This window comes from Sinocyclocheilus grahami, unplaced genomic scaffold (genome assembly GCF_001515645.1).
Source record: "Sinocyclocheilus grahami isolate Dianchi unplaced genomic scaffold, SAMN03320097.WGS_v1.1 scaffold847.1, whole genome shotgun sequence".
NCBI classification, from domain to species: domain Eukaryota; kingdom Metazoa; phylum Chordata; class Actinopteri; order Cypriniformes; family Cyprinidae; genus Sinocyclocheilus; species Sinocyclocheilus grahami.
The window spans coordinates 234,377-254,440 of NW_015506026.1; the positions used below are offsets into that span (position 1 = coordinate 234,377).

At 36.7% G+C, this 20,064-nt stretch overlaps 1 protein-coding gene across 1 annotated transcript in view; it reads left to right on the forward strand.

Annotated features, from left to right (window-relative positions):
• The first annotated feature begins 634 nt into the window (after window positions 1–634).
• The window catches only part of LOC107562908 (SH3 and PX domain-containing protein 2B-like), a 39,145-nt gene continuing 19,715 nt past the window's right edge, over window positions 635–20,064 (forward strand). Inside the window, exons 1-4 of the mRNA XM_016247662.1 lie at window positions 635–928; window positions 6,825–6,905; window positions 15,569–15,644; window positions 17,251–17,327. Coding sequence (XP_016103148.1) covers window positions 857–928; window positions 6,825–6,905; window positions 15,569–15,644; window positions 17,251–17,327 — 306 coding nt within the window. The 5' untranslated portion in view covers window positions 635–856. The remainder of the gene's footprint in view (window positions 929–6,824; window positions 6,906–15,568; window positions 15,645–17,250; window positions 17,328–20,064) is intronic.

A 20,064-nucleotide genomic window follows, 5' to 3' on the forward strand; every position in this document is an offset into this window, starting at 1 on the left:
TAATCTATACTGTATGTAATCCTCATGACAATAAAGTACCACAAGATGGCAGCATGAATCTACAGAACAATAGGAAAACAACAAAAAAATAAATTGTTATTATTATCTTTTTCTGTTTAGTCCACACCTACTCATTCACTTCATTGTTTTTTCATATTTGAATGATGTGAAAATAGACATCTCAGACTATGAACTTCAAATGCATTTTTCATTAAATTATTTATAGTAGTTTTAATGAAGAGACATCAAGAGATCCGTGTTCTGGCAACATGACAGCAGCCCACCTCATGACATTTACTGAAGCTCCTAGCATCAGTCTCCTAATAAACTGTTTTTATTGGCTGACTAACGTTTTACTTGCGTGGAAGAGATATGTGCTCTATTGGTCATCTAAAAAAATTTACAGTTTGTGTCACATTACTTGTTAATTTATTGTACAGATAAATATTTATAGGGCCTACCAGGGGGGATTTAGTGATTTGGGGGCCCCAGGCAAAATACAGGAATGGGGCCCTAAACAATTTCACACATTTATAACCTTGAGGTTCCCTTCACTGTTGCGATGCTCACTGCAGCACGAATGTGTTCGTGGTGCGTATTTAATATTCATGAGTCACGCGTTCCCATAGTAGGATGTGCGAATGCGTTGGGCTTTAATTAAATAAGAGTTGGTGAGCTGGGATAGGCTGGGAGTTCTCTCGGTCCAGACTGCAGGGAATCCGACGTGGACCATAAACCCGCAGAAACGGAGAGACAAACAAGCGAATGAGCAGAAGTCGATGCGGAAAACTTGATCCGATCTTCTGCCGTGGGGCCGAACGCTACATTGTATCTAAAAGTCTGAGATTATTGCAACATGCCACGGCGGACTGTACAAGAAGTAACTGTTCAAGACGTGCAGAAGAGAAGAAACCCCAACAAACACTATGTAAGTTGCCCGTGACTGACATCCGTACAGAACTTTTCGTAATGTTTTTGCTCCTAATGAAAGTGTTCAGGGATGCAGTGTTGAGTTTGTTTGGCTGGTTTGTGTGATCAGGAGGACCGAGTTACACATCAGCACGACACGCCAAAAGAGTTGCTACTCCACAAGTATTTCTGTTCAGCTATTGTAGAGTTTTAAACAGCAGAAGTGTCAGGAAAATCTGCAGACAGCAGAGGGTTATAAGTCATCTATACTGTAGTAACAGGGTTAATCCAGATGTTTTCACATCTGCATGAATGTAACAAAGACACTGGAGTCCATTAGTAGCTTAGACACACACACACACACACACACACACACACACACACTCTCACATCACACATGCACAGACACGCACACACATACACACACTCTCACACACACACATGCACACACTCTCTCTCTCTCTCACACACTCACACACACACATGCACACACTCTCTCTCTCTCTCACACACACACACACACTCACACTCACACTCACACACACACACCAACACACATACACACACTCTCACACACACACATGCACACACTCTGTCTCGCACACACACACACACACACACACTCTCTCTCACACACTCTCACACACACACACACACACTCACTCACACACTCACACACACACATGCACACACTCTGTCTCGCACACACACACACACACACACACTCTCTCTCACACACTCTCACACACACACACACACACTCACTCACACACTCACACACACACATGCACACACTCTGTCTCGCACACACACACACACACACACACGTATTTATTTACATTTGTAGCATAAGTTAGATTTTTGTAAGTTGAGAGTGGTTTTCATCTGTGAGTGTTTACTAACTTCTCTTGAGTTCTCTGCTGAGCTGCTGTGACTCCTCCGTGTTTCTCGAGGCCTTTTGTCCTGTTCACCACACCCTTAAAGTTAAAACACCCTTCAACACCCGTTAACCCCACTCTGCAGCTCTCGGAGGTTATTCTGGACTGGCCTGGGATCTGTTATTCAATGCTGTTTTGGCAGCTGTAGGTTTGGCTTTTCCAGTCCAACAAAGCCAAAGTTTTGTGTATTTGAATTAATCTGTTGCTGATCAGAATAGTAACAGATGTTTGAAACTTTTTCAGACGCACTTTTTTTGTTTCTAACTAACATAATGGACATGCATATGTTTATAGATTCATATGAGCATAAACCAGGAATGTAAAGAGATTTAAAGTGTTTCCAGGCTGATATTGATAGTTGATTAACAGCTTGTTTCAGCTGATATGATTACCAGTAATTGTACTTTGTTGTGTTTTAACACTTTTAACTGGAGCAGCTTATTACCACAAAAAATGTAAATATAAGTATTATTATAAATAATAATAGTCGTGAGTTTGATTTACGCTCCATATTTAGACCTTTTTGTTTTCTGTACTTTGATACAGGGGTGAATTTCACTAAACATGCCAAATATATGCCCCAGTCATATTTCACTCCCAACTCCAAAGTTTTATGAAAAAAAATATATATATATTTTTAGTAAAAAAAAAGTTTTATGTGTCGTATTTAATTTAATTTATGCTAAAACCATTAAAAACAGGGCAGTAATCATTTGTTTTCTATATTGCAGTAAAACTGTATGACTTTGACAATAATTAGTGTCTAATTAGAATCTTACATTGTGAATATTAAGAATAAAAAACAACTAAAAATGAATGTTTAGCTATGATATTAAGAACTTTGGGGGGGGGGGTCTGCTTCATTTGCATGCAAATAACATTCAAGTGTATTTATTTATTTATAAATGTTATTTTTTAATTAACATTAACTAATATAAAATTAAATAATTAATAATTAGTTATATTAATTTATTTATTAAAAATTATCCTGGTCTTAAACAGAACTGACAGTGTTTAAAACCCAATGGTACAATTTTAGATTCCTTTTTAATGAACATTGCTTGATATATAAGCTATTTACATGAATGCAGGGTGTGATTTGTTAAAAATAAATAAATACATAAATAAATAAACAGAGGGATATTTGAATAAGAATGTCATTGCTGAAATGTTAATGTACATATTTAGAATATTTAGATTCCCGGCACAAGACCACGGGAACCAGACGAGTCCTCTGCACAATTTGACCTGTGCTGCAGCCTGGAATTAAACCACACCATGCTGGTTTTGTCTGGTCAGAGGAGAACTGGCCCCCCGACTGAGCCTGGTTTCTCCCAAGGATTTTTCTCCATTTCTGGAGAAACATTTAGAAGTATGGTGTAATTCATATAAAATGAACAGTAAAAATACAGAACATATTCAAACTAAAATAATTGTTTAACTTTAATTTATTGACTATAAATGTATTTATACATTTTACAGGCCCCACGAGGTTTTAAGGAAAGCATTTTACCATTTCAAACATTTTGAACACCATCTTTCCCAATGAGTTTTTAGTATCTTATTACTAGGTTGCATGCAGCGCTGAAAATAAAACCTGTAACAAAAGCTAAAATGAAAATCAGTGCATCTCATGCTGAGGACAGTAATAGCTAGCAGCTGTTGACTTGCCCTTTAAGAATATTAGACCTAAAATTATAACATAATATTATTCCAATGGAAAGAATCTGTAATGCATGCTTTAATATATCGGTAGGAAAACTTACATCGCCATCTACTGTCAGAAATGGGGCATGCATGCCATCTGATCAGAAGTGAGGCTGGAAAATCCCCTTGAAAATCACACCAGCATGAATGCATTTGACTGTCATTTTTATCCGAAGTGAAGTACAGTGCATTCAGTTATAGATTTTGCCAGTATGTGTGTTCCTGGGAATCAAACTCAAGACCTTGATTTGTTCGTGGCATGTATGACTGGCTGGTATGACGTCCACATCATGAGCTTATTTTAGTCTCAGTTTCGCTTCTGTATTAGTCTTACTGCATTTCCAGTCAGTTTTAAAATAATGAAGCCACCAATTTACGTCATTCAGAACAAAACACCACATGTACTGTGCATTGTTGTCACTCTTAACAGCTGGATAGTGTGTGTTGTGTTCAATCTGATGGCATCTTCATAGCGGTTCTCAGAATGGCGGGATCTAGGAAGCCAGAATAAGTGGGATCCAGGTTTCAATATTACATAGAGTTATTATAAACATCGGTTATCCTGAGAAAATCCTGTTGCTCTCCTGGCAGAATACAATGTGAGAAAGCAAGTCGATTACTATAAACATCACTAATAGCCTATAAAACCCTGGATTGAGTCACACTGATCAATACAGGACCCTTGAGCTGAGATGTGTGGGAGATCAACGTTATATTCTTAGAGAAAATCAAGTATTGCTGTATTGCTCAAACAAACAGGTCATCGGTGAAGACAGGCCCTTTCTCCTACGGAAAAAAATCCTCCCTTCCCCCTCTACTACAGATGGAGGAGGAAAAAGCAGACTCGTTGTAAACAGGCAGAATGTTCAACATTTTAACTGTTTAAGGACCGATAAATGCCTGTTAGTTAGACCTGTTGAATAATGCAGTGCTTTTGCTGTGAAGCTGATATCTAAGACAAGCCAAGACAAGTCACCATAGCGCTGTATACCATACAGATTGTGTCAAAGCAGCTTTACAGTGTTAAACAGGAAAATAGTGTGCTGATAATGCAAGAGGACAATAGAAAACGTTCATTGATGAGTTAGTGATGCCATCATCCAGTTCAGCTCTTTTCTAATAGTGTCTGTGCAATCAGTCAAGCGTCCACAACTAAGCAAGCCAAAGGAACCAAAACTTCATCGGTGACAGAAATGGAGAAAAAACATTGGGAGAAACCAGGCTCAGTCGGGGGGCCAGTTCTCCTCTGGCCAGACAAAACCAGCATGGTGTGGTTTAATTCTAGGCTGCAGCAAAGTCAAATTGTGCAGAGGACTCGTTTGGTTCCTGTGGTCTTGTGCCGATGGTCTTCACACGGGATCTTTCTCTGGGTGCATCTAGTTGACATGGTCTCCGCTGACATTCAGGGCTGTAGAGGTCCTCTCTAGGCCCTGATCCACCATCTGATCTGGATACAGACTGGATCAATCTAACCTTGAGGTCATGAATGCATGAATTAACATTTCTGCATTTGACACTGAGAGCATAGGTCGTAATTTAGATATTTGTAAGATTGAAAAATGCATGACTTTCAAAGGAAAGATTGCTATCAAATAGCACACCTAGGTTCCTAACTGATGAGGATGAAGAATTGACAGAGCAGCCTGTCAGTAAGTGTTAGTCATTCAGATTTTTGGTCCAATAATTGACACCTCTGTTTTTTTCAGAAATTACTAGTCATCCAGTTTTTTATATCAGCTATGCATTTCATTAGTTTTGCGAATTTGTATGTTTCGTCAGGCCGCGAAGAAATATAGAGCTGAGTGTAATCAGCATTACAGTGAGAGCTAACACCGTGTGTCCTGATGATATCTCCCAAGGGTAGCATGCAAAGCATTTATTTATCTGTTCACAAGCATCACTGTTATGTTTGCTCATATTTAGAGCTGGGGATTGGGCTGCACAATGAATCAAAATAAAACCAAAATTGCAATATGTCTAAGTGCAAAGGGTCCTGTTTAACTGAATAAACATTAGTGCTGCGTGTTTGAGCACGTGAGCGGCTCGGTTCTCACGTGAATGTGGGAGCATAACATGTGCCAATTATCTTCCTATAGCCTACTTGGAATAAGTTTTTCTCAACAAAAGAGAAGTGTTAGGCTACCTGCAGTTTTATGGTTCAGTGTTTCAAAATAAAATTATAATATTATTTTTCTTAAATACTCAATTTTACAGTGTTATATTACAATAGTGATATTTCTTATTTTGTTTCTTTTTAATTGTGTTATATTTTATTTAGCAGTAGTAGTAATATTATTATAATAATAATAATTATTCATATTGATATTCATATTATATATATACAGTGTGTGTGTGTGTGTGTGTGTGTGTGTGTGTGTGTATATATATATATATATATATATATATATATATATATACACAAACACAGAAAGACAAAGCGACAAAGCAATATTATTTTTCTTAAATACTCAATTTTACAGTGTTATATTACAATAGTGATATTTCTTATTTTGTTTCTTTTTAATTGTGTTATATTTTATTTAGCAGTAGTAGTAATATTATTATAATAATAATAATTATTCATATTGATATTCATATTATATATATACAGTGTGTGTGTGTGTGTGTGTGTGTGTGTGTGTGTGTATATATATATATATATATATATATATATATATATATGCACAAACACAGAAAGACAAAGCCTAGTTTGTTCATATTAAGAGATTTATTTTAATTGTGCAACTTGTTTGATTTGGGGTTTGTTTTCAAATTTCTTTTTAGTTTTGTTATATTTCAATTTCACAAAGAAGCCTAATAAAACGACACCTTTTCATTTACAGTATAATGTCTCAATCTCATTTGGTTTAAAAAAATTGTGAGAAAAAAATTGAATTGTGAAATCAAAATCGTGAGTTGAGTGAATCGTTACATCCCTACTCATGCACAGATCAAATCCATTTTCAGTGTGTAATGGCTTAAATTATAGTCAAAGCTACCATATGGATTCAGATGGGATGTAGAGATGCACAGGTCACTAGAGACACATTTATGGTGCTTCTGCATCCTTTCTGAAGCTTGGAAGCTCCAGTCGTCATTCACTGAAGTTGCATGCATGGAAAAGAGCTCAAAGTACTGGTTACTTGTACTAGTCTGGAAAGATGAGGGTCATTAACTGATGTAGTTATCTTAATTAAATGAATGAGTTGTGTGTAGTGTACATAACTGTAAATCTGGGTTAACACTCTCTTTCTTTCTTTTTTACTCTAGGTTTACATTATCAAAGTGGCTTGGTCTGATGGCAGCACTGAGATCATTTTCAGGCGCTACAGTAAATTTTTCGACCTTCAGGTGAGTTTTGTACTAGTTGCAGTATTTGTGATGATGAAAATGTGAATCCAAATATCAGCATCCTTTATGCTTCATGGAGAACCTAACCAGCGTGGCCATTCTTTGCCAGTGAAACCTTGATGAAGTAATGCCAAACCCTGAGTTTGATGTGCAGAACTGAAAGCTTAGCAATCGGAGAGATCAACATGCATTTCACCGACGGCCACAGAAATGCTGAAGTTCATGTGGCAGGAATTAGATGAACTGTTTCAGTGCTGCGACAGGAAAAGTCATCATACTCATGGCTCTGTCTGAGAGAAGTGTGCAGACACGTACTTAAGATATCTGACCAGACCAGTGCACTAGATAGTGTAGAACAGTGGTTCTCAACTGGTTTGGTCATGGGACCCATATTTTCCCATGGTTATTAAACCGCCACACTATATATATCATTATTGTACACATATTCCATCTCTGAGCGCATGCACCGAAATCCTCCTGAGGAACAGCACAAGTTTTTCACGCTTTTAAAAACATGAATAAATCTAATAAACTTTAATAAATCAAGCATGTTCCATTTTGCGAAAGTCATGTTACATGATTTTACTGATTCGCATGTGCTTTTATGGAGGAGCAAATGCGCACTGCTGGAAAGGGGGCATAACGGGGCAGAATAATCGTTTTATCTCGATTATTGTATTTTCATAGGCCGACTGCATTTGGATTAAATGCACAGCTCTAATAATAGCTCTGGCCTGTTGGTGGACGTCTGCGCTTTACAGTATGGTACTGCTTAGTAGGGCTGTGCGATATTGAAGAAAAATGCGATATGCGATAACTCATTAAATAATGCGATATTCGATATGCGATACGATAATGCTTAAAGTGCCACATGCTCAGATGAAACAGTTCTGTGAACTTCTATAACTATCTTGTGTCATATATATATATATATATGGTTATTTGTATGTATGTACCAAGAGCTCCTGTAAAACCACAACAAATTCCTTGTGTTTGCGCACACTTAAGTGGTGGATAAAGCTCATTCTGATTCTGATTCTAATATAACTAGCATACATGTTTCACTTTTTGTGAGAAGAAAGCACCCCTACAACAACTCCTGAAAGTGAACGGTAGTGTTTTACTCGAGCATTACATAAAAATGTCATTTTAACATGAGTTTAGGAACTGAATAATAAAAAGGAAAAATACAACACTGCTTAGTATTTACTCTTTGAATTCAATATGCACTGATTCTTATTTAAGCTACAAAAGTTATTTAGGTAAGAGCAGTGAGTGATTTTCTCTTTGTCTTTTGTTCATGGCCACAAATATTGCAAGCCGTAGCGATATGTACATTTGCGATATTTCGATAATTTCGATGTATTGCACAGCCCTACTGCTTAGTCTGATGCTTCCTGACAAACACTTTTTTGATGCTTTGTCATCATAGTCACTGAGGTCATACTGATTGGGACTTTTCCTGTTTTGATCGGAGGAACTTCACGAGTTGTGCAATGACATCTCATCCAGAATCACAATGTCCTAGAAATAACACTTGCTGAAAAGTACTCAGATTCTCTGATGTTCTACCAACATTTGAGTTGAGATCACCAGTTAAAATAAATTAGACCGTTCAAAGCAAAACTCCAAGTTGATCTGAACTTCCTGTTTGACGACGGTGTTCAGTTGTGCTGAATCGTCCTCTCTATAGCAGCCAAAACCTTGCAAATAGTTTAGAACGGAAACCCACTATTATTAGAAGCACTCGGCACAACTGAAGCTATTCACCAAATTTGTACAAATGGTCAGAAGTCCCCGCGGTGAGCTCTGCCACAGCTTATATGCATACAACTCTACAAATAGTGAACTCATAGCTCTATAAAGGTTTTCTGTAATGGACTTTTAAGGAAAATATATTTATATGATATATTTTTGTTATAATAATTTATTTAGCACAAGAGGTGTGCATCAATATTCATTTAAAACAAAATTGACCTTGCTTGTCAGTTTGTATTTTTATTTTTTTATTTTGTATTTTTTTAAATATTAAAAAAAACACACACACAAAGCTAAGTGAAGGAACAACATTTCTGGCATTGTCCCAATCTTGGTTATATTAAGCCATTTACTAACTTTACGAATTTTACATCTTCATCGCCATGAAAGTGCAATTCCTTTAACCCCAAAATGACCATAAATGTCATGATTTTTTTAACAGCATTACATCTCAAATAATAATAATAATAATAAACATTTTAACAGAATAATTAACTGCTTTAATAAAATACTAAGCTTCACAATTCTCCCAAAATTGGCCTCATTTAATTGTAAGTGCCTCACTGAGCCCAAACTTGCATTCAATTACTATTTATTTTTAAATATAATAATCAACACTCAGCTTAAAATAAATTTATGCAAAACATGTAAATTGTGCACAATGCAGGTTTTAAGGTAACGTAACTAAAATTATAAAAAATTCAATTTGTTGTTGAAATATAATCATTTACGCAGTGCCTCTCATAACTCGTTTCATAACAGATTTATTTAAACATACATTAAATAATAAGACATCACTAACAGGTAAAGTAAAATATAATGATTATAAAGTCTAATATTTGGCGAAATGCTCTTCTCTAGACTTAATTTATAGCGCACTAACGAGCTGTGGACATGGATGACTTCTTGATGAAATGCTATGTGAAGTTTTGTTTACAAGCTGTTTTATTGCCGTCTTTCCAAGATTGAAACTCTGATTGAACGATTACACGAGGCGTGAGATGTTCATTCATGTTTATTTTGTGTTATAACTAGTAGTAAAGAGGAAGGGATGATCGCACTGCCGCTTGAACCGAGGCGTTTATACAGCGATCACATCCAAGGCATTTATTGTTAGAATTTCCTGAAAAAATTGACATAATTTGAAATATGAGACTTTGTTTCTTATCAAAAGTAACAATATATAAATCTGGAAGTTTCCAATGAAGTGCAGTGGTTAAAACAATGCTATATTTGTTCGGTACACATGCGCACCGAACCAAAAGACCGTACAAATACGTGTACTGTTACACCCCTACTGCATATAGAGCTTGACTTCTACTGAAGCTGGAATAGAATATTTATTTTAACTGACTATAATGTGTTAACCAAGCAAAAACCTCTCTAAAAAACTGATCACTGCTTTTATCTGTGACGTGATTCAAAGGAAGCTTTTGGTTTGACTAACTTAGTGAAATACAGTCATTTTGTGATCAATTTGATACACAATGCAATTAGAAACGCAGTATGATAAACTTTCGAATCATTCTCAGTGATGTACATAGACTTCGTTCTTGAGGTCTCTCTCCTATGATGCATGTGACTGCTTTAATGGCTTTTCCCTCAACTTTCCTACCATTTCTTGCAATTAGAAACGCAGTATGATAAACTTTCGAATCATTCTCAGTGATGTCCATAGACTTCGTTCTTGAGGTCTCTCTCCTATGATGCATGTGACTGCTTTAATGGCTTTTCCCTCAACTTTCCTACCATTTCTTTCACTCTTTGGCACTTTTTGCGCTCTGTTGTTGAGGAACTCTAGTGCTGATGCAGCAGTGAGGCAGGACATGCAGAGGGTAAATAACACGAGCTCTAATGTGTTTCAGTAGTGAAGCGGATCTTATGACACAGCCGTCTGAATGTGGTCATGTGGTTTCATAGTTTTGGGGGGTTTAGAGTTGGGAGAATTTCTTTGCAGATGGTGGAACACACCCTTTCGTCCATACCACGAGTTTTGGGATTGCGAGATTTTACTAATATTTGATTGATGGCATCACAGTGAAGCATTTCTTTTAGTTCAATTACTCTTTCATAACTTTATTTACTTATTATGGAAATCATATACTTTAAAATCATTTACCTAAGTGTAACTGAATGTAATGATTTCAGACACTTAACTGCATGTTATTTACAATTAAATGAAAATGTATTGTAGTTAATAGTTCATGCAATTAGTTGAACATAGAAGTTCTTTTTTGACCCACAATTGTAGGACATAAGCACACCTTTATATGTCATTTTATAATTATGTCTTTTGAAATATGGCTAAAGTGCACCGCTGAATATTGACAAGCATTTATGGTAACCAAAAATATAGTGCCTCTTCTAGTGAATAATATGTAGTTGTGTAGGATGAAAGTACAATTTAACAACAAAATATTAAAATCCCACAGCCTGAGGAAGGCTGATAAATATGAATAAATATTTAAAAATATATATATATATATTAATATTAATAAATATATAAAAAAAATATTTTGTGTGATGATGCAGGTTTGAGTACTGTGTGGTATTTACATACATTATAAATTAAAGTATTCTTTCTTTATTGAAACTTGTATGGCGTATTTAAATATGTTTGTAATTACACATTTATAATGTTAAGGATTTGAAATATAGTAACTTTAAATGTAATATTCAGTAACACACTACAGTTCAAATTAAAGTACTTAACATGAATATGTTAGCCGGCACATAAAAAAGTGTACTTTAAAGCATGACAAATGATTAAAACTATTTAAAATGTGTTTACAGTAAAACTTAAATTCAACATTATTACAAAGTGCATGTTTACTTAAGAGTGTTAAAAAACATAGTCATGAAAGTGGCCTTTCAGTTCATTAATAATATATGATCTGCAAGTACCGTTTTAAAATATATATACTTTTAAGAATTGAAGTACACTGCAAGTGCACATGCAGTACAGTTAAGTGCACTTCTTTTTCACATGGGACACTAGAAGTGAAAAGTGTGGATACCAGCTCATTTTAGAATAACAGTATCAACACTATCCAATGCCACAAATAGGGAAGAGAGTTATGAAGTAATCGTTTTTGCTTTTTTCTAGTTTCCAGCTCACAATCTAGACACCCTTTCAACCAACCAAAGATATTCATATAGACACTGATTCTATTTGCCCAAAAACAAATGTTAAAGCATGTGTTTTTTAGATCATGATAGACATAAATTGAGCTTAGTTTTCCAAACAGCTGAAGTTGAGCTGAACACGAGCGCAGGCATGGCTCTCAGACATATGGATGTGATTAGCATACATGGATTCCAGAGAGACCCGTGTCTGATCATCACATCAGACAGACGGCTGTCATACTGGAGGCTTTTCTCTTTATTCAGCAGAGGAAGGGCTGATTGTATGGATTTATCATAAAGGAGTCTCAGCTCCTCCTATAAATGATATAAATGAGTCGTGTTCTTGGCAGCTTTTACTTGTTCTCTTCTCAGTTCCTCACATCCACTGCTGTTGCTCTGATTAAGGGCTGATTTGTCTTTTCTTGAAAACACCGGGTCTAAAGAAGCGCTCTAGCATGAGGGGGGTTCATGAATGAGGCCATGTGTTTTAGTTGTAGTTAGGGTTGCAAAGGGGTGGAAAATTTCCGGTAAATTTCCAAAAATCCCTGGGATATTCCAAAAAATCCTGGAAAGTTTTAAAAATGTCTGGAATGTTTCTGAAATTTACTGGAAGTTTTCCATCTTTTTGCAACCCTAGTTGTAGTTGGTTCACCCAAAATCATAATTTTCCCACTTTGATGTCATTCCAAACCTGTAGGACGTTCCTTCTTCAGTGGGCCACAACATGAGGTGTTTAGCAGAACGATGACAACTGCTTTCCCCCAAAAAAGGTTAATGGAGACAGATGCTGTGAAAGTGTCAAAAATAGTCCGTAAGATTAAATGAAGCCAAATGCGCAAGAACCAAAAGTGAATGAGATTTGAAAGCTAGGTGTACTCAGTATTTCAAATCATTCCAAACCTGTATTACATTAATTCTTATGTGGAACATAAGATATTATGAGAAATGTCAAATTTTTTCCATTCAATTGCAGTCAGCAGTAACCAAAACTGTTACCAGCATTTTTCATAAGACACATTTTCATTTTTGGGTGAATTATGGCTTTAAAGGCCTGCTTTGCGTTGTCTGGGCAGTTGAATTGATAAAAATAAATCATTCCTTCCTTTTCCAACCCAATACTATTTCACAGCAAATACAGACAAGAAAATCACACTGTCATGGCAAGCAATTCAGGCAATCTCGAGGGAATCTTCACTTATTATCATAATCATTCAACAAGTAATCAGAAAACCTCTTACTAAAGTAGTTTATCAACAGTTAAGAGTAAGTGTTGGTTCTAATTTTTGGGTGAATTATGGCTTTAAAGGCCTGCTTTGCGTTGTCTGGGCAGTTGAATTGATAAAAATAAATCATTCCTTCCTTTTCCAACCCAATACTATTTCACAGCAAATACAGACAAGAAAATCACACTGTCATGGCAAGCAATTCAGGCAATCTTGAGGGAATCTTCACTTATTATCATAATCATTCAACAAGTAATCAGAAAACCTCTTACTAAAGTAGTTTATCAACAGTTAAGAGTAAGTGTTGGTTCTTCAATTTGAACCGTTTAAAAACTGATTCAACACTGTTACAAACAGCTGCTTCGTTTAGAACTAGTTGAGTTTAAATAGACAAAATAATGGCAATATTCAACTTTGTCTTTTCAATCTTTGGACCATTACATCATTTCTGTACATCCATTTGTTTTGATGACCTTGCAATTATTGTAAAATGTGGGAGACTGTAATGAAGTGTGAGTAGACGTGTCCAAATGTTGACTGGTAGTGTGCATACTGTTTGTAAAATTAAGTACCATTAAAATGGAGGTTATGTAACCCACTGGTCTATTGCAGTCTATCAAACGCCCACATGCATTGTATTGGAGACCACTGGACTGCGAAGTCCTTTGCATTATGAAGCTGTCAAGTTTTATTTTAAAAATGCGGTTATGTGGAGCTAAAAAAAATAAATCTCAGAAAAGGCAGACACTGCTTTGTTGTGGACCCAAGCAGCTCATTTGTTTGTGCGGAAGAGGAAAACGAGTTTTATCTGTGTGCTGTCATTCTGATGGTGCTGAATCACAGTAGAAGACATTGTTCATCAGCTTAATAAATGAGCCAGCAACAGTAAAAGCTTTGTCTGGCAGAATGACGTATCCGTTTGCTTCATCGTTAGTCTCGAAACAGACACGAGCGAGAACTAAGGCACCATTAAGGTTTAACGTTTAAATGTGTGCATTCCTTTGGCGTTTACAGCAAACGTGTATGTTAAAAACCAGTGAGGGTTTTTATTTTTTATCATTTCATTTGTTTTGTTTTTTGTTCGATTAGATAAAACAGATGTCATTTATTTAATTGCACATCCGAATCGGACACATTAAATGATGCAGTTCCCCTCAGCCTTTTGCGACTCATTAAGTCAACATTACATTTATGAGCAAAATTAATTACACCGCATAATTATATTATCTAACATGACCAACCTAGACTCATTAGAAAAAGCTAAATTTTTGCAAAACTCCAAAAACGTACATATACATGCATCTCACTGCAGTTTCTGGCTGAAATTAATACTAATAAAATGCTAACAATTTTTGTTCATTTTAAGTGGAATTTAGATTACAGGGTGAGTTTATCAATTAATAAACACTTATTTTTGTGTGATTCCTTTCAAAATACTATGTTATGACCTCATAACACTTGTATCGAAGTGTAAGTTTGGTTAACTAATACAGTTTGACATTTGCATCATATAACCAGCTCCATATGTATGGCTTTTCTGATATAGTAAACGTGCTCGGTAGCGCACCCGGTACAGCATTGCACTTGTATTGCAGAGCGATTAAAGACTTGTAGAAGCAAGCTGAAAAGGCACGGTTGCTTTAACAAATGCGTTTTTATCTCACATTTGCTCTTGTTAACACTATAGGTCAGATTTAGGGTCAAGGTTAGTGTTGGTGGAACATTATTTTCAAATGCAGTAGAACATTAACCTTTTAGCACCACTGACTGGATATTTCATAGTGTTAAGTATAAGAACCAATGAAGTAAAATTGACAGATTCACGTTCATCTGTTTGAATTACAGAATTACTGTTTGAAGGTGCTGTGAAATGTTTAGACAATTTTGCAGAAATGTCACCACAGTGAGCTTCCACCTATTCTTCCACTTGTTAGCTCTATGGCAGTATTGCATTATGGGTAAACTGTTGGGCCTATAGAACGGCTGTACTGGAAAACGTCGCTCAGCTGATGACTTCAAGCTCTGCTATAGTCATTAGTGAATGAATGTGTAAAATGCACATATGATCTACTTAAATGCTACACTTTGGAAAGGCACAGGTGTGGTTTCATTGGCCCACAGCTGCTTTTGGACTGGAATAAGGGCCTGTAACCAAAACTGTACAGATGGGAGGAAAATGTTAAGTGGTGCCAGCAAAGAAAAATAACGTATAGCTGCGAGTGAGCATTACGGGGCATTCAGGACCGGAGTATAAATGGAGGATAAATGTTCCACTATGTCAGTATGTCTATGTAGAGCAGGCCACGCATACAGATCAGGAAGGAGGGGGAGCGAGCATTTGTTGAATGGATTATAATCAGCAACCGCTGGTGCTTTACTGCAAAATCACATTTAGTTTTGCTTTTTCACAATCCAGTCAATTCCTGAATGATGAATTCAAGTCCTGCCCTACATTTGTTTTCTGTCTAGTTTTTCCTCAGAAGTGTTACACTGCAGAACTAAAGTGAGCTGTCATTGCGTGTTGATGTTAAACTTTTCTATATTATTGTTCTCCAGATGGAGCTGCTGGATAAATTCCCTGTGGAAGGTGGACAGAAGGATCCGAAACGCAGAATCATTCCCTTTTTACCAGGTAAACGTCATTGCAGAACGCCCCTTTCTATGCACGCATTAAAGTCAGTTCATAGTCTACAGAAATTCAGTTCAGTTCATTTGGCACAAAGCAATCCAGCAGCAGAACCGAGTGCCTGTGAACCACCATAAGCAAAGATTTCAAGTCAGCTAGCATTTAGATGATTGGAAATGCTATCAAATAGCTTTCTCCAGAAATTGGTGGACCTCCAGCATAATGGTTTGACTTTATGACAAGTATATACAGAATCAGCTTGGCATCATTTACAGCAAGTCCAGAATGTCACCGTTGATTCGTTTAGACTGAACACCTGGCTGTAATTAAGCAGCCTGGAAGGTTTGTTTGCTTGTGGATCAGACAGTCTACAAGCACCCGAATGTTGTCTAGCATCCCAGCACTTTACAACCATTTAACCAGAGTCTGGACTTACTGACACAGCACTTTGTGTAGAATCTACGCAGAAACCCCTGTAATTAGCTGAGCATCATGTACACCTCTCAACATCCATCAGTGAGCTCTGTAAACACACTCGTCAAAGATGTGATTGCATTGTACCATTTGTCCATTAAAAACAGATACTGACAGCAGTCTGAACAAGATAACAAGGATAACTTGTCTAGTCTATAAACTTTTTATTTTTTCTCATAAGTAACCAAGTAAAAATGTATATGTATAGAAGGAATCCAGAGGCAGGCAGAGACGAGGACTTTCAGTTGGCCAGATTCATTCGCATGCAGTGGGAAATAGATTAAAACTATTCAGACTAAAAATATTTCCATATAAGAAATGCAAATGCATGTGTCTTTCTGTACAGATGCTTCAACAGCAGTTCATTCAAATTCAAATGCCTATTGCATCAAATCATTTTCTTGGTGAGAACAGACCTTTAGTCATTTTAAATTCCAATTTAACAATAATTGCTTCAGTTGAGATAAATAATGCGTGACACTTTTGCAGTTAATTGCATTTCTTAGAGGTGTCATGCAGTAACCTGTTTACATGATTAAAAAGACCCTCACCTCAAAATCTGAGCACAGGAGCCACATGTAAATAAATACCAGATATAAAAATGGTTATCTGTCACTTGTCACTGGATCATTTGATGTGGCTGTTATTACAGTGTGAGCAGGGTTTGTTGTAAATACAGGGCAGTAACCCAACACATTACACAGACGCACCACATCACACACAACAAGGTGCTTTTCAGCCTCATTTTTCTGAATGTGCCGTTGCTAAAAGATCCATGACCCGCTGAGCCTTGGGTGGGATAGTCTAGTTATTTTCCCACATGTTTCACTTTATTATTATTTTTCACTTCTTTCAGCTAAAATGGACCACAGTATATGGTTTTAGTTCAGCAGGATATGAGTCAGAAAACTTAAGAGGCTCGTTTGTGTTCATTTCTTGGTATTGTTTTTTGGGCCGCAATCTTTGTTTTGGCAAGTCTCATGCTTGTGATCTTCCAGCATCTGATAAAATGGTTATAAAGCATGAAGGGACATTCCCAAGACTGCTTTTCAAACCCTGTAAAGAGTGCTGAATTTGAGAATGAAGATGCTGGCGAATGCAGGGTGTGTTTGTGATGATCGTCTTTATTTCCTAACAGGAAAGATTCTCTTCAGAAGAAGCCACATCAGAGACGTGGCCATGAAACGCCTGAAACCCATAAATGAGTACTGTAGGGTAAGTTAGAAAGCAAACAGTACACACAGCAACCATCTCACCTGTCGCTAGCATTACTTTTACACAGTAAAATTAACACAACATCCAATATTTTTATTAACAATATTTCAATACACAGCACGGTCCGTGCTGCAGAAGTCACCCTAAAAAAAAACATCCGGTTATCCTTTACTCATGTCATGACTGTGAAACACAAAAGGAGAAATTTAGCAGAATGTCCCAGCTGCTCTTTTCCAGTAGAAAATGACGCAAAGCACCATAAATGTAGTTCAGTAGTCTGCTGTAGCTCTGAAATCTAATGCAAGAGCAATATATAGCTTATCAGATTTGACATCAGTGAAATGTTCACCTTTCGTGACTAAACTTTGCATGTGTGAAAGTGGAGATTATATTTGACAGCTAATCTACAGTGAATGGGGAGATTTTTAGTGAGTAATGAGAGAAAAGAGGAAAAACCTAGTTCTTCGATAAATTGTCTTTGACGTTCATTGTATGTTGATCTACATCACAATTAAAAATTTTGGGGACAGTAATTAAACTTTTTTTTTTTTAGAGAGGATACTTATGTTCACCAATGCTGCCAGCAATATTATGAAATATTATTACAATTTAAAAATCATTTCTATTTTAATATATTTTAAAGGTGCAGTATGTATTTGGACAGCTAGTGGTTGAAATGCATACTGCAGTCCAAATTCAAATCATTAGAGAGAGTTGTTCTCCGCCTGCTCCTTCTCAGGCACGACGTTCACACGGGTTGCCAGATTTAGGACACGCAACAGGAATGAGTGCAATTGACAATGTTAGGTGACGAGCCTTACACTGTATGCTGATGAGTTGATTTATCCACGTCTTAATAAGAATCTGGACATAAGGCTTTTTCGATGGATGCCGAGGCTTTTTAGGATCGAGTGGAATCTGTGATGTCCGACTCAGTTTGTTTGCTGGCTTCAATGGCTGCAGTGCGCTGTGTTTTCCACCAACTGGCAACCCGAGCTGTCGAAATCCCATTGGGTAAGCTGGCAGTGGGCGGAGTCACACAGACCAAAACAAAAACAGACAATCCGACACGGAACACACATTTCAAAGCAGAATAACTGGCTCTAGTGTTATTTTTCTAAGAAACAATTATGTGAACTTTGTTTGTTTCCTAAATATCTGCAAACATGTATTTTTATGCTTTAGTACAGTAAAAAAAAAACTGATCAAAGCTGAATTTTCAGCATCATTACTCCATTCTTCAGTGTCACACGATCCTTCAGAAATCATTATAATATTATGATTTGCTGCTCAAGCAAGATGTATATTATTATTATTATCACAGTTAAAAAATGTTTGTGCTGCTAAAATGTGGAAGCCTCAATACAGTGTCAGTTATTAGGATACTCTGATGAACAAAAAGTTAGCAAGAACAGCATTTTTTATAGAAATATTTTGTAACATTTTAAAGGTCTTTACTGCCGTTTCTGATGTATTAAATGCATCCTTGCTGAATAAAATTATCAATATATTAAAAACCTTAGTGATTCCAAACTTTGAAATGGTGATGTACGTCTTAGCATTCAGCAAACTTGCTTTATATAAGAACATTTTCGTAGAAGTTTTTCAAAGTGTTAAGCAGAGAGATCACGTATAAATTCTACTGCTTCAAGCCAGTTTTCTGTGGTGGTCTGCGCTGTGAATTGAATTTGCTTAACATAAAAGACTGCTCTGTCTTAAGTAACTGTTGGGCTTTTGGTGGAAGGGTTAAAGAGGGGGAAAAAAGTCAGGAATCCACATTTGGCAGCGTAATGTCTGCTTTAGGGCTGGGGTTTGGAGCTGCGCTGAGTTAGTCTTCGTCAGCACATCATGGCTTTTTGTTGATTTTTTAAAGGGCTGTTTCTAAAGGAAACCGCTTTTTAAAATGTTGCTTCAAGTGTTCTGTTTTGAGGGTGCCTGTGTGAGCGGTCATGATCTGTGACTCGCCGAAGGAGGATTTTCAGTTCCAGTAATTCAAAGCAGCCCTCACTTCCCAGACACCCACTGTAAACAAGCAGTGTCATCATCAGCTGATGAATCAGTGCTGTCGCATGTTAGCTAGAAGAAATGATGCCGGCGCTGGATGTGCAAACATCTGTAAGGGAAACCGGTCAATTTAGCTCAAAGGGAATCATTTAAGATTTTAATTTGGACAGAATCACTGTTTTACGGCTGATCACCGAGACGGCCAGCGATTCATTGAACGAGCCGTATAACATCAACTCTGCAATGGATATTTATATCCAAAATATAGTGAAAACACTATTAATTAGCACAGTAACAAGATCGGCAGTTTAAGACATTAACTTGTGAGCATAAAACACAAGATACTTCTCTTTTCAATATAAATAAGGCTTTATTGGATAAATCTAAGACATGTAAACTAATCTAACACATGAACACATGCATTCACACAAGTTGCAAAAAGCGAGAATGTAAGGAAAGAATGAGTTTAAGGAAATTAAAATGTGAAATCTCAAGTTTACAGCAATATGTGCAATTGCATAGATCTGAACAACCATCAATCACTTAATTAACCCTCGCATTGAGTTCCTCAATGAGGTTAAAATTTATATTAAATGCACCAGTTCAGCTAGAATCTGGAGGTGCGTTCCTGTGTCCGGGGTTCCCTTTGATGTGGTCATTGCAGAAAAGGGGGTTTCCCGTGGTTGCTGATTGGCTGGAAGTTCAGTCTTGGGAAGCCAGTGGTTGGGCGTTG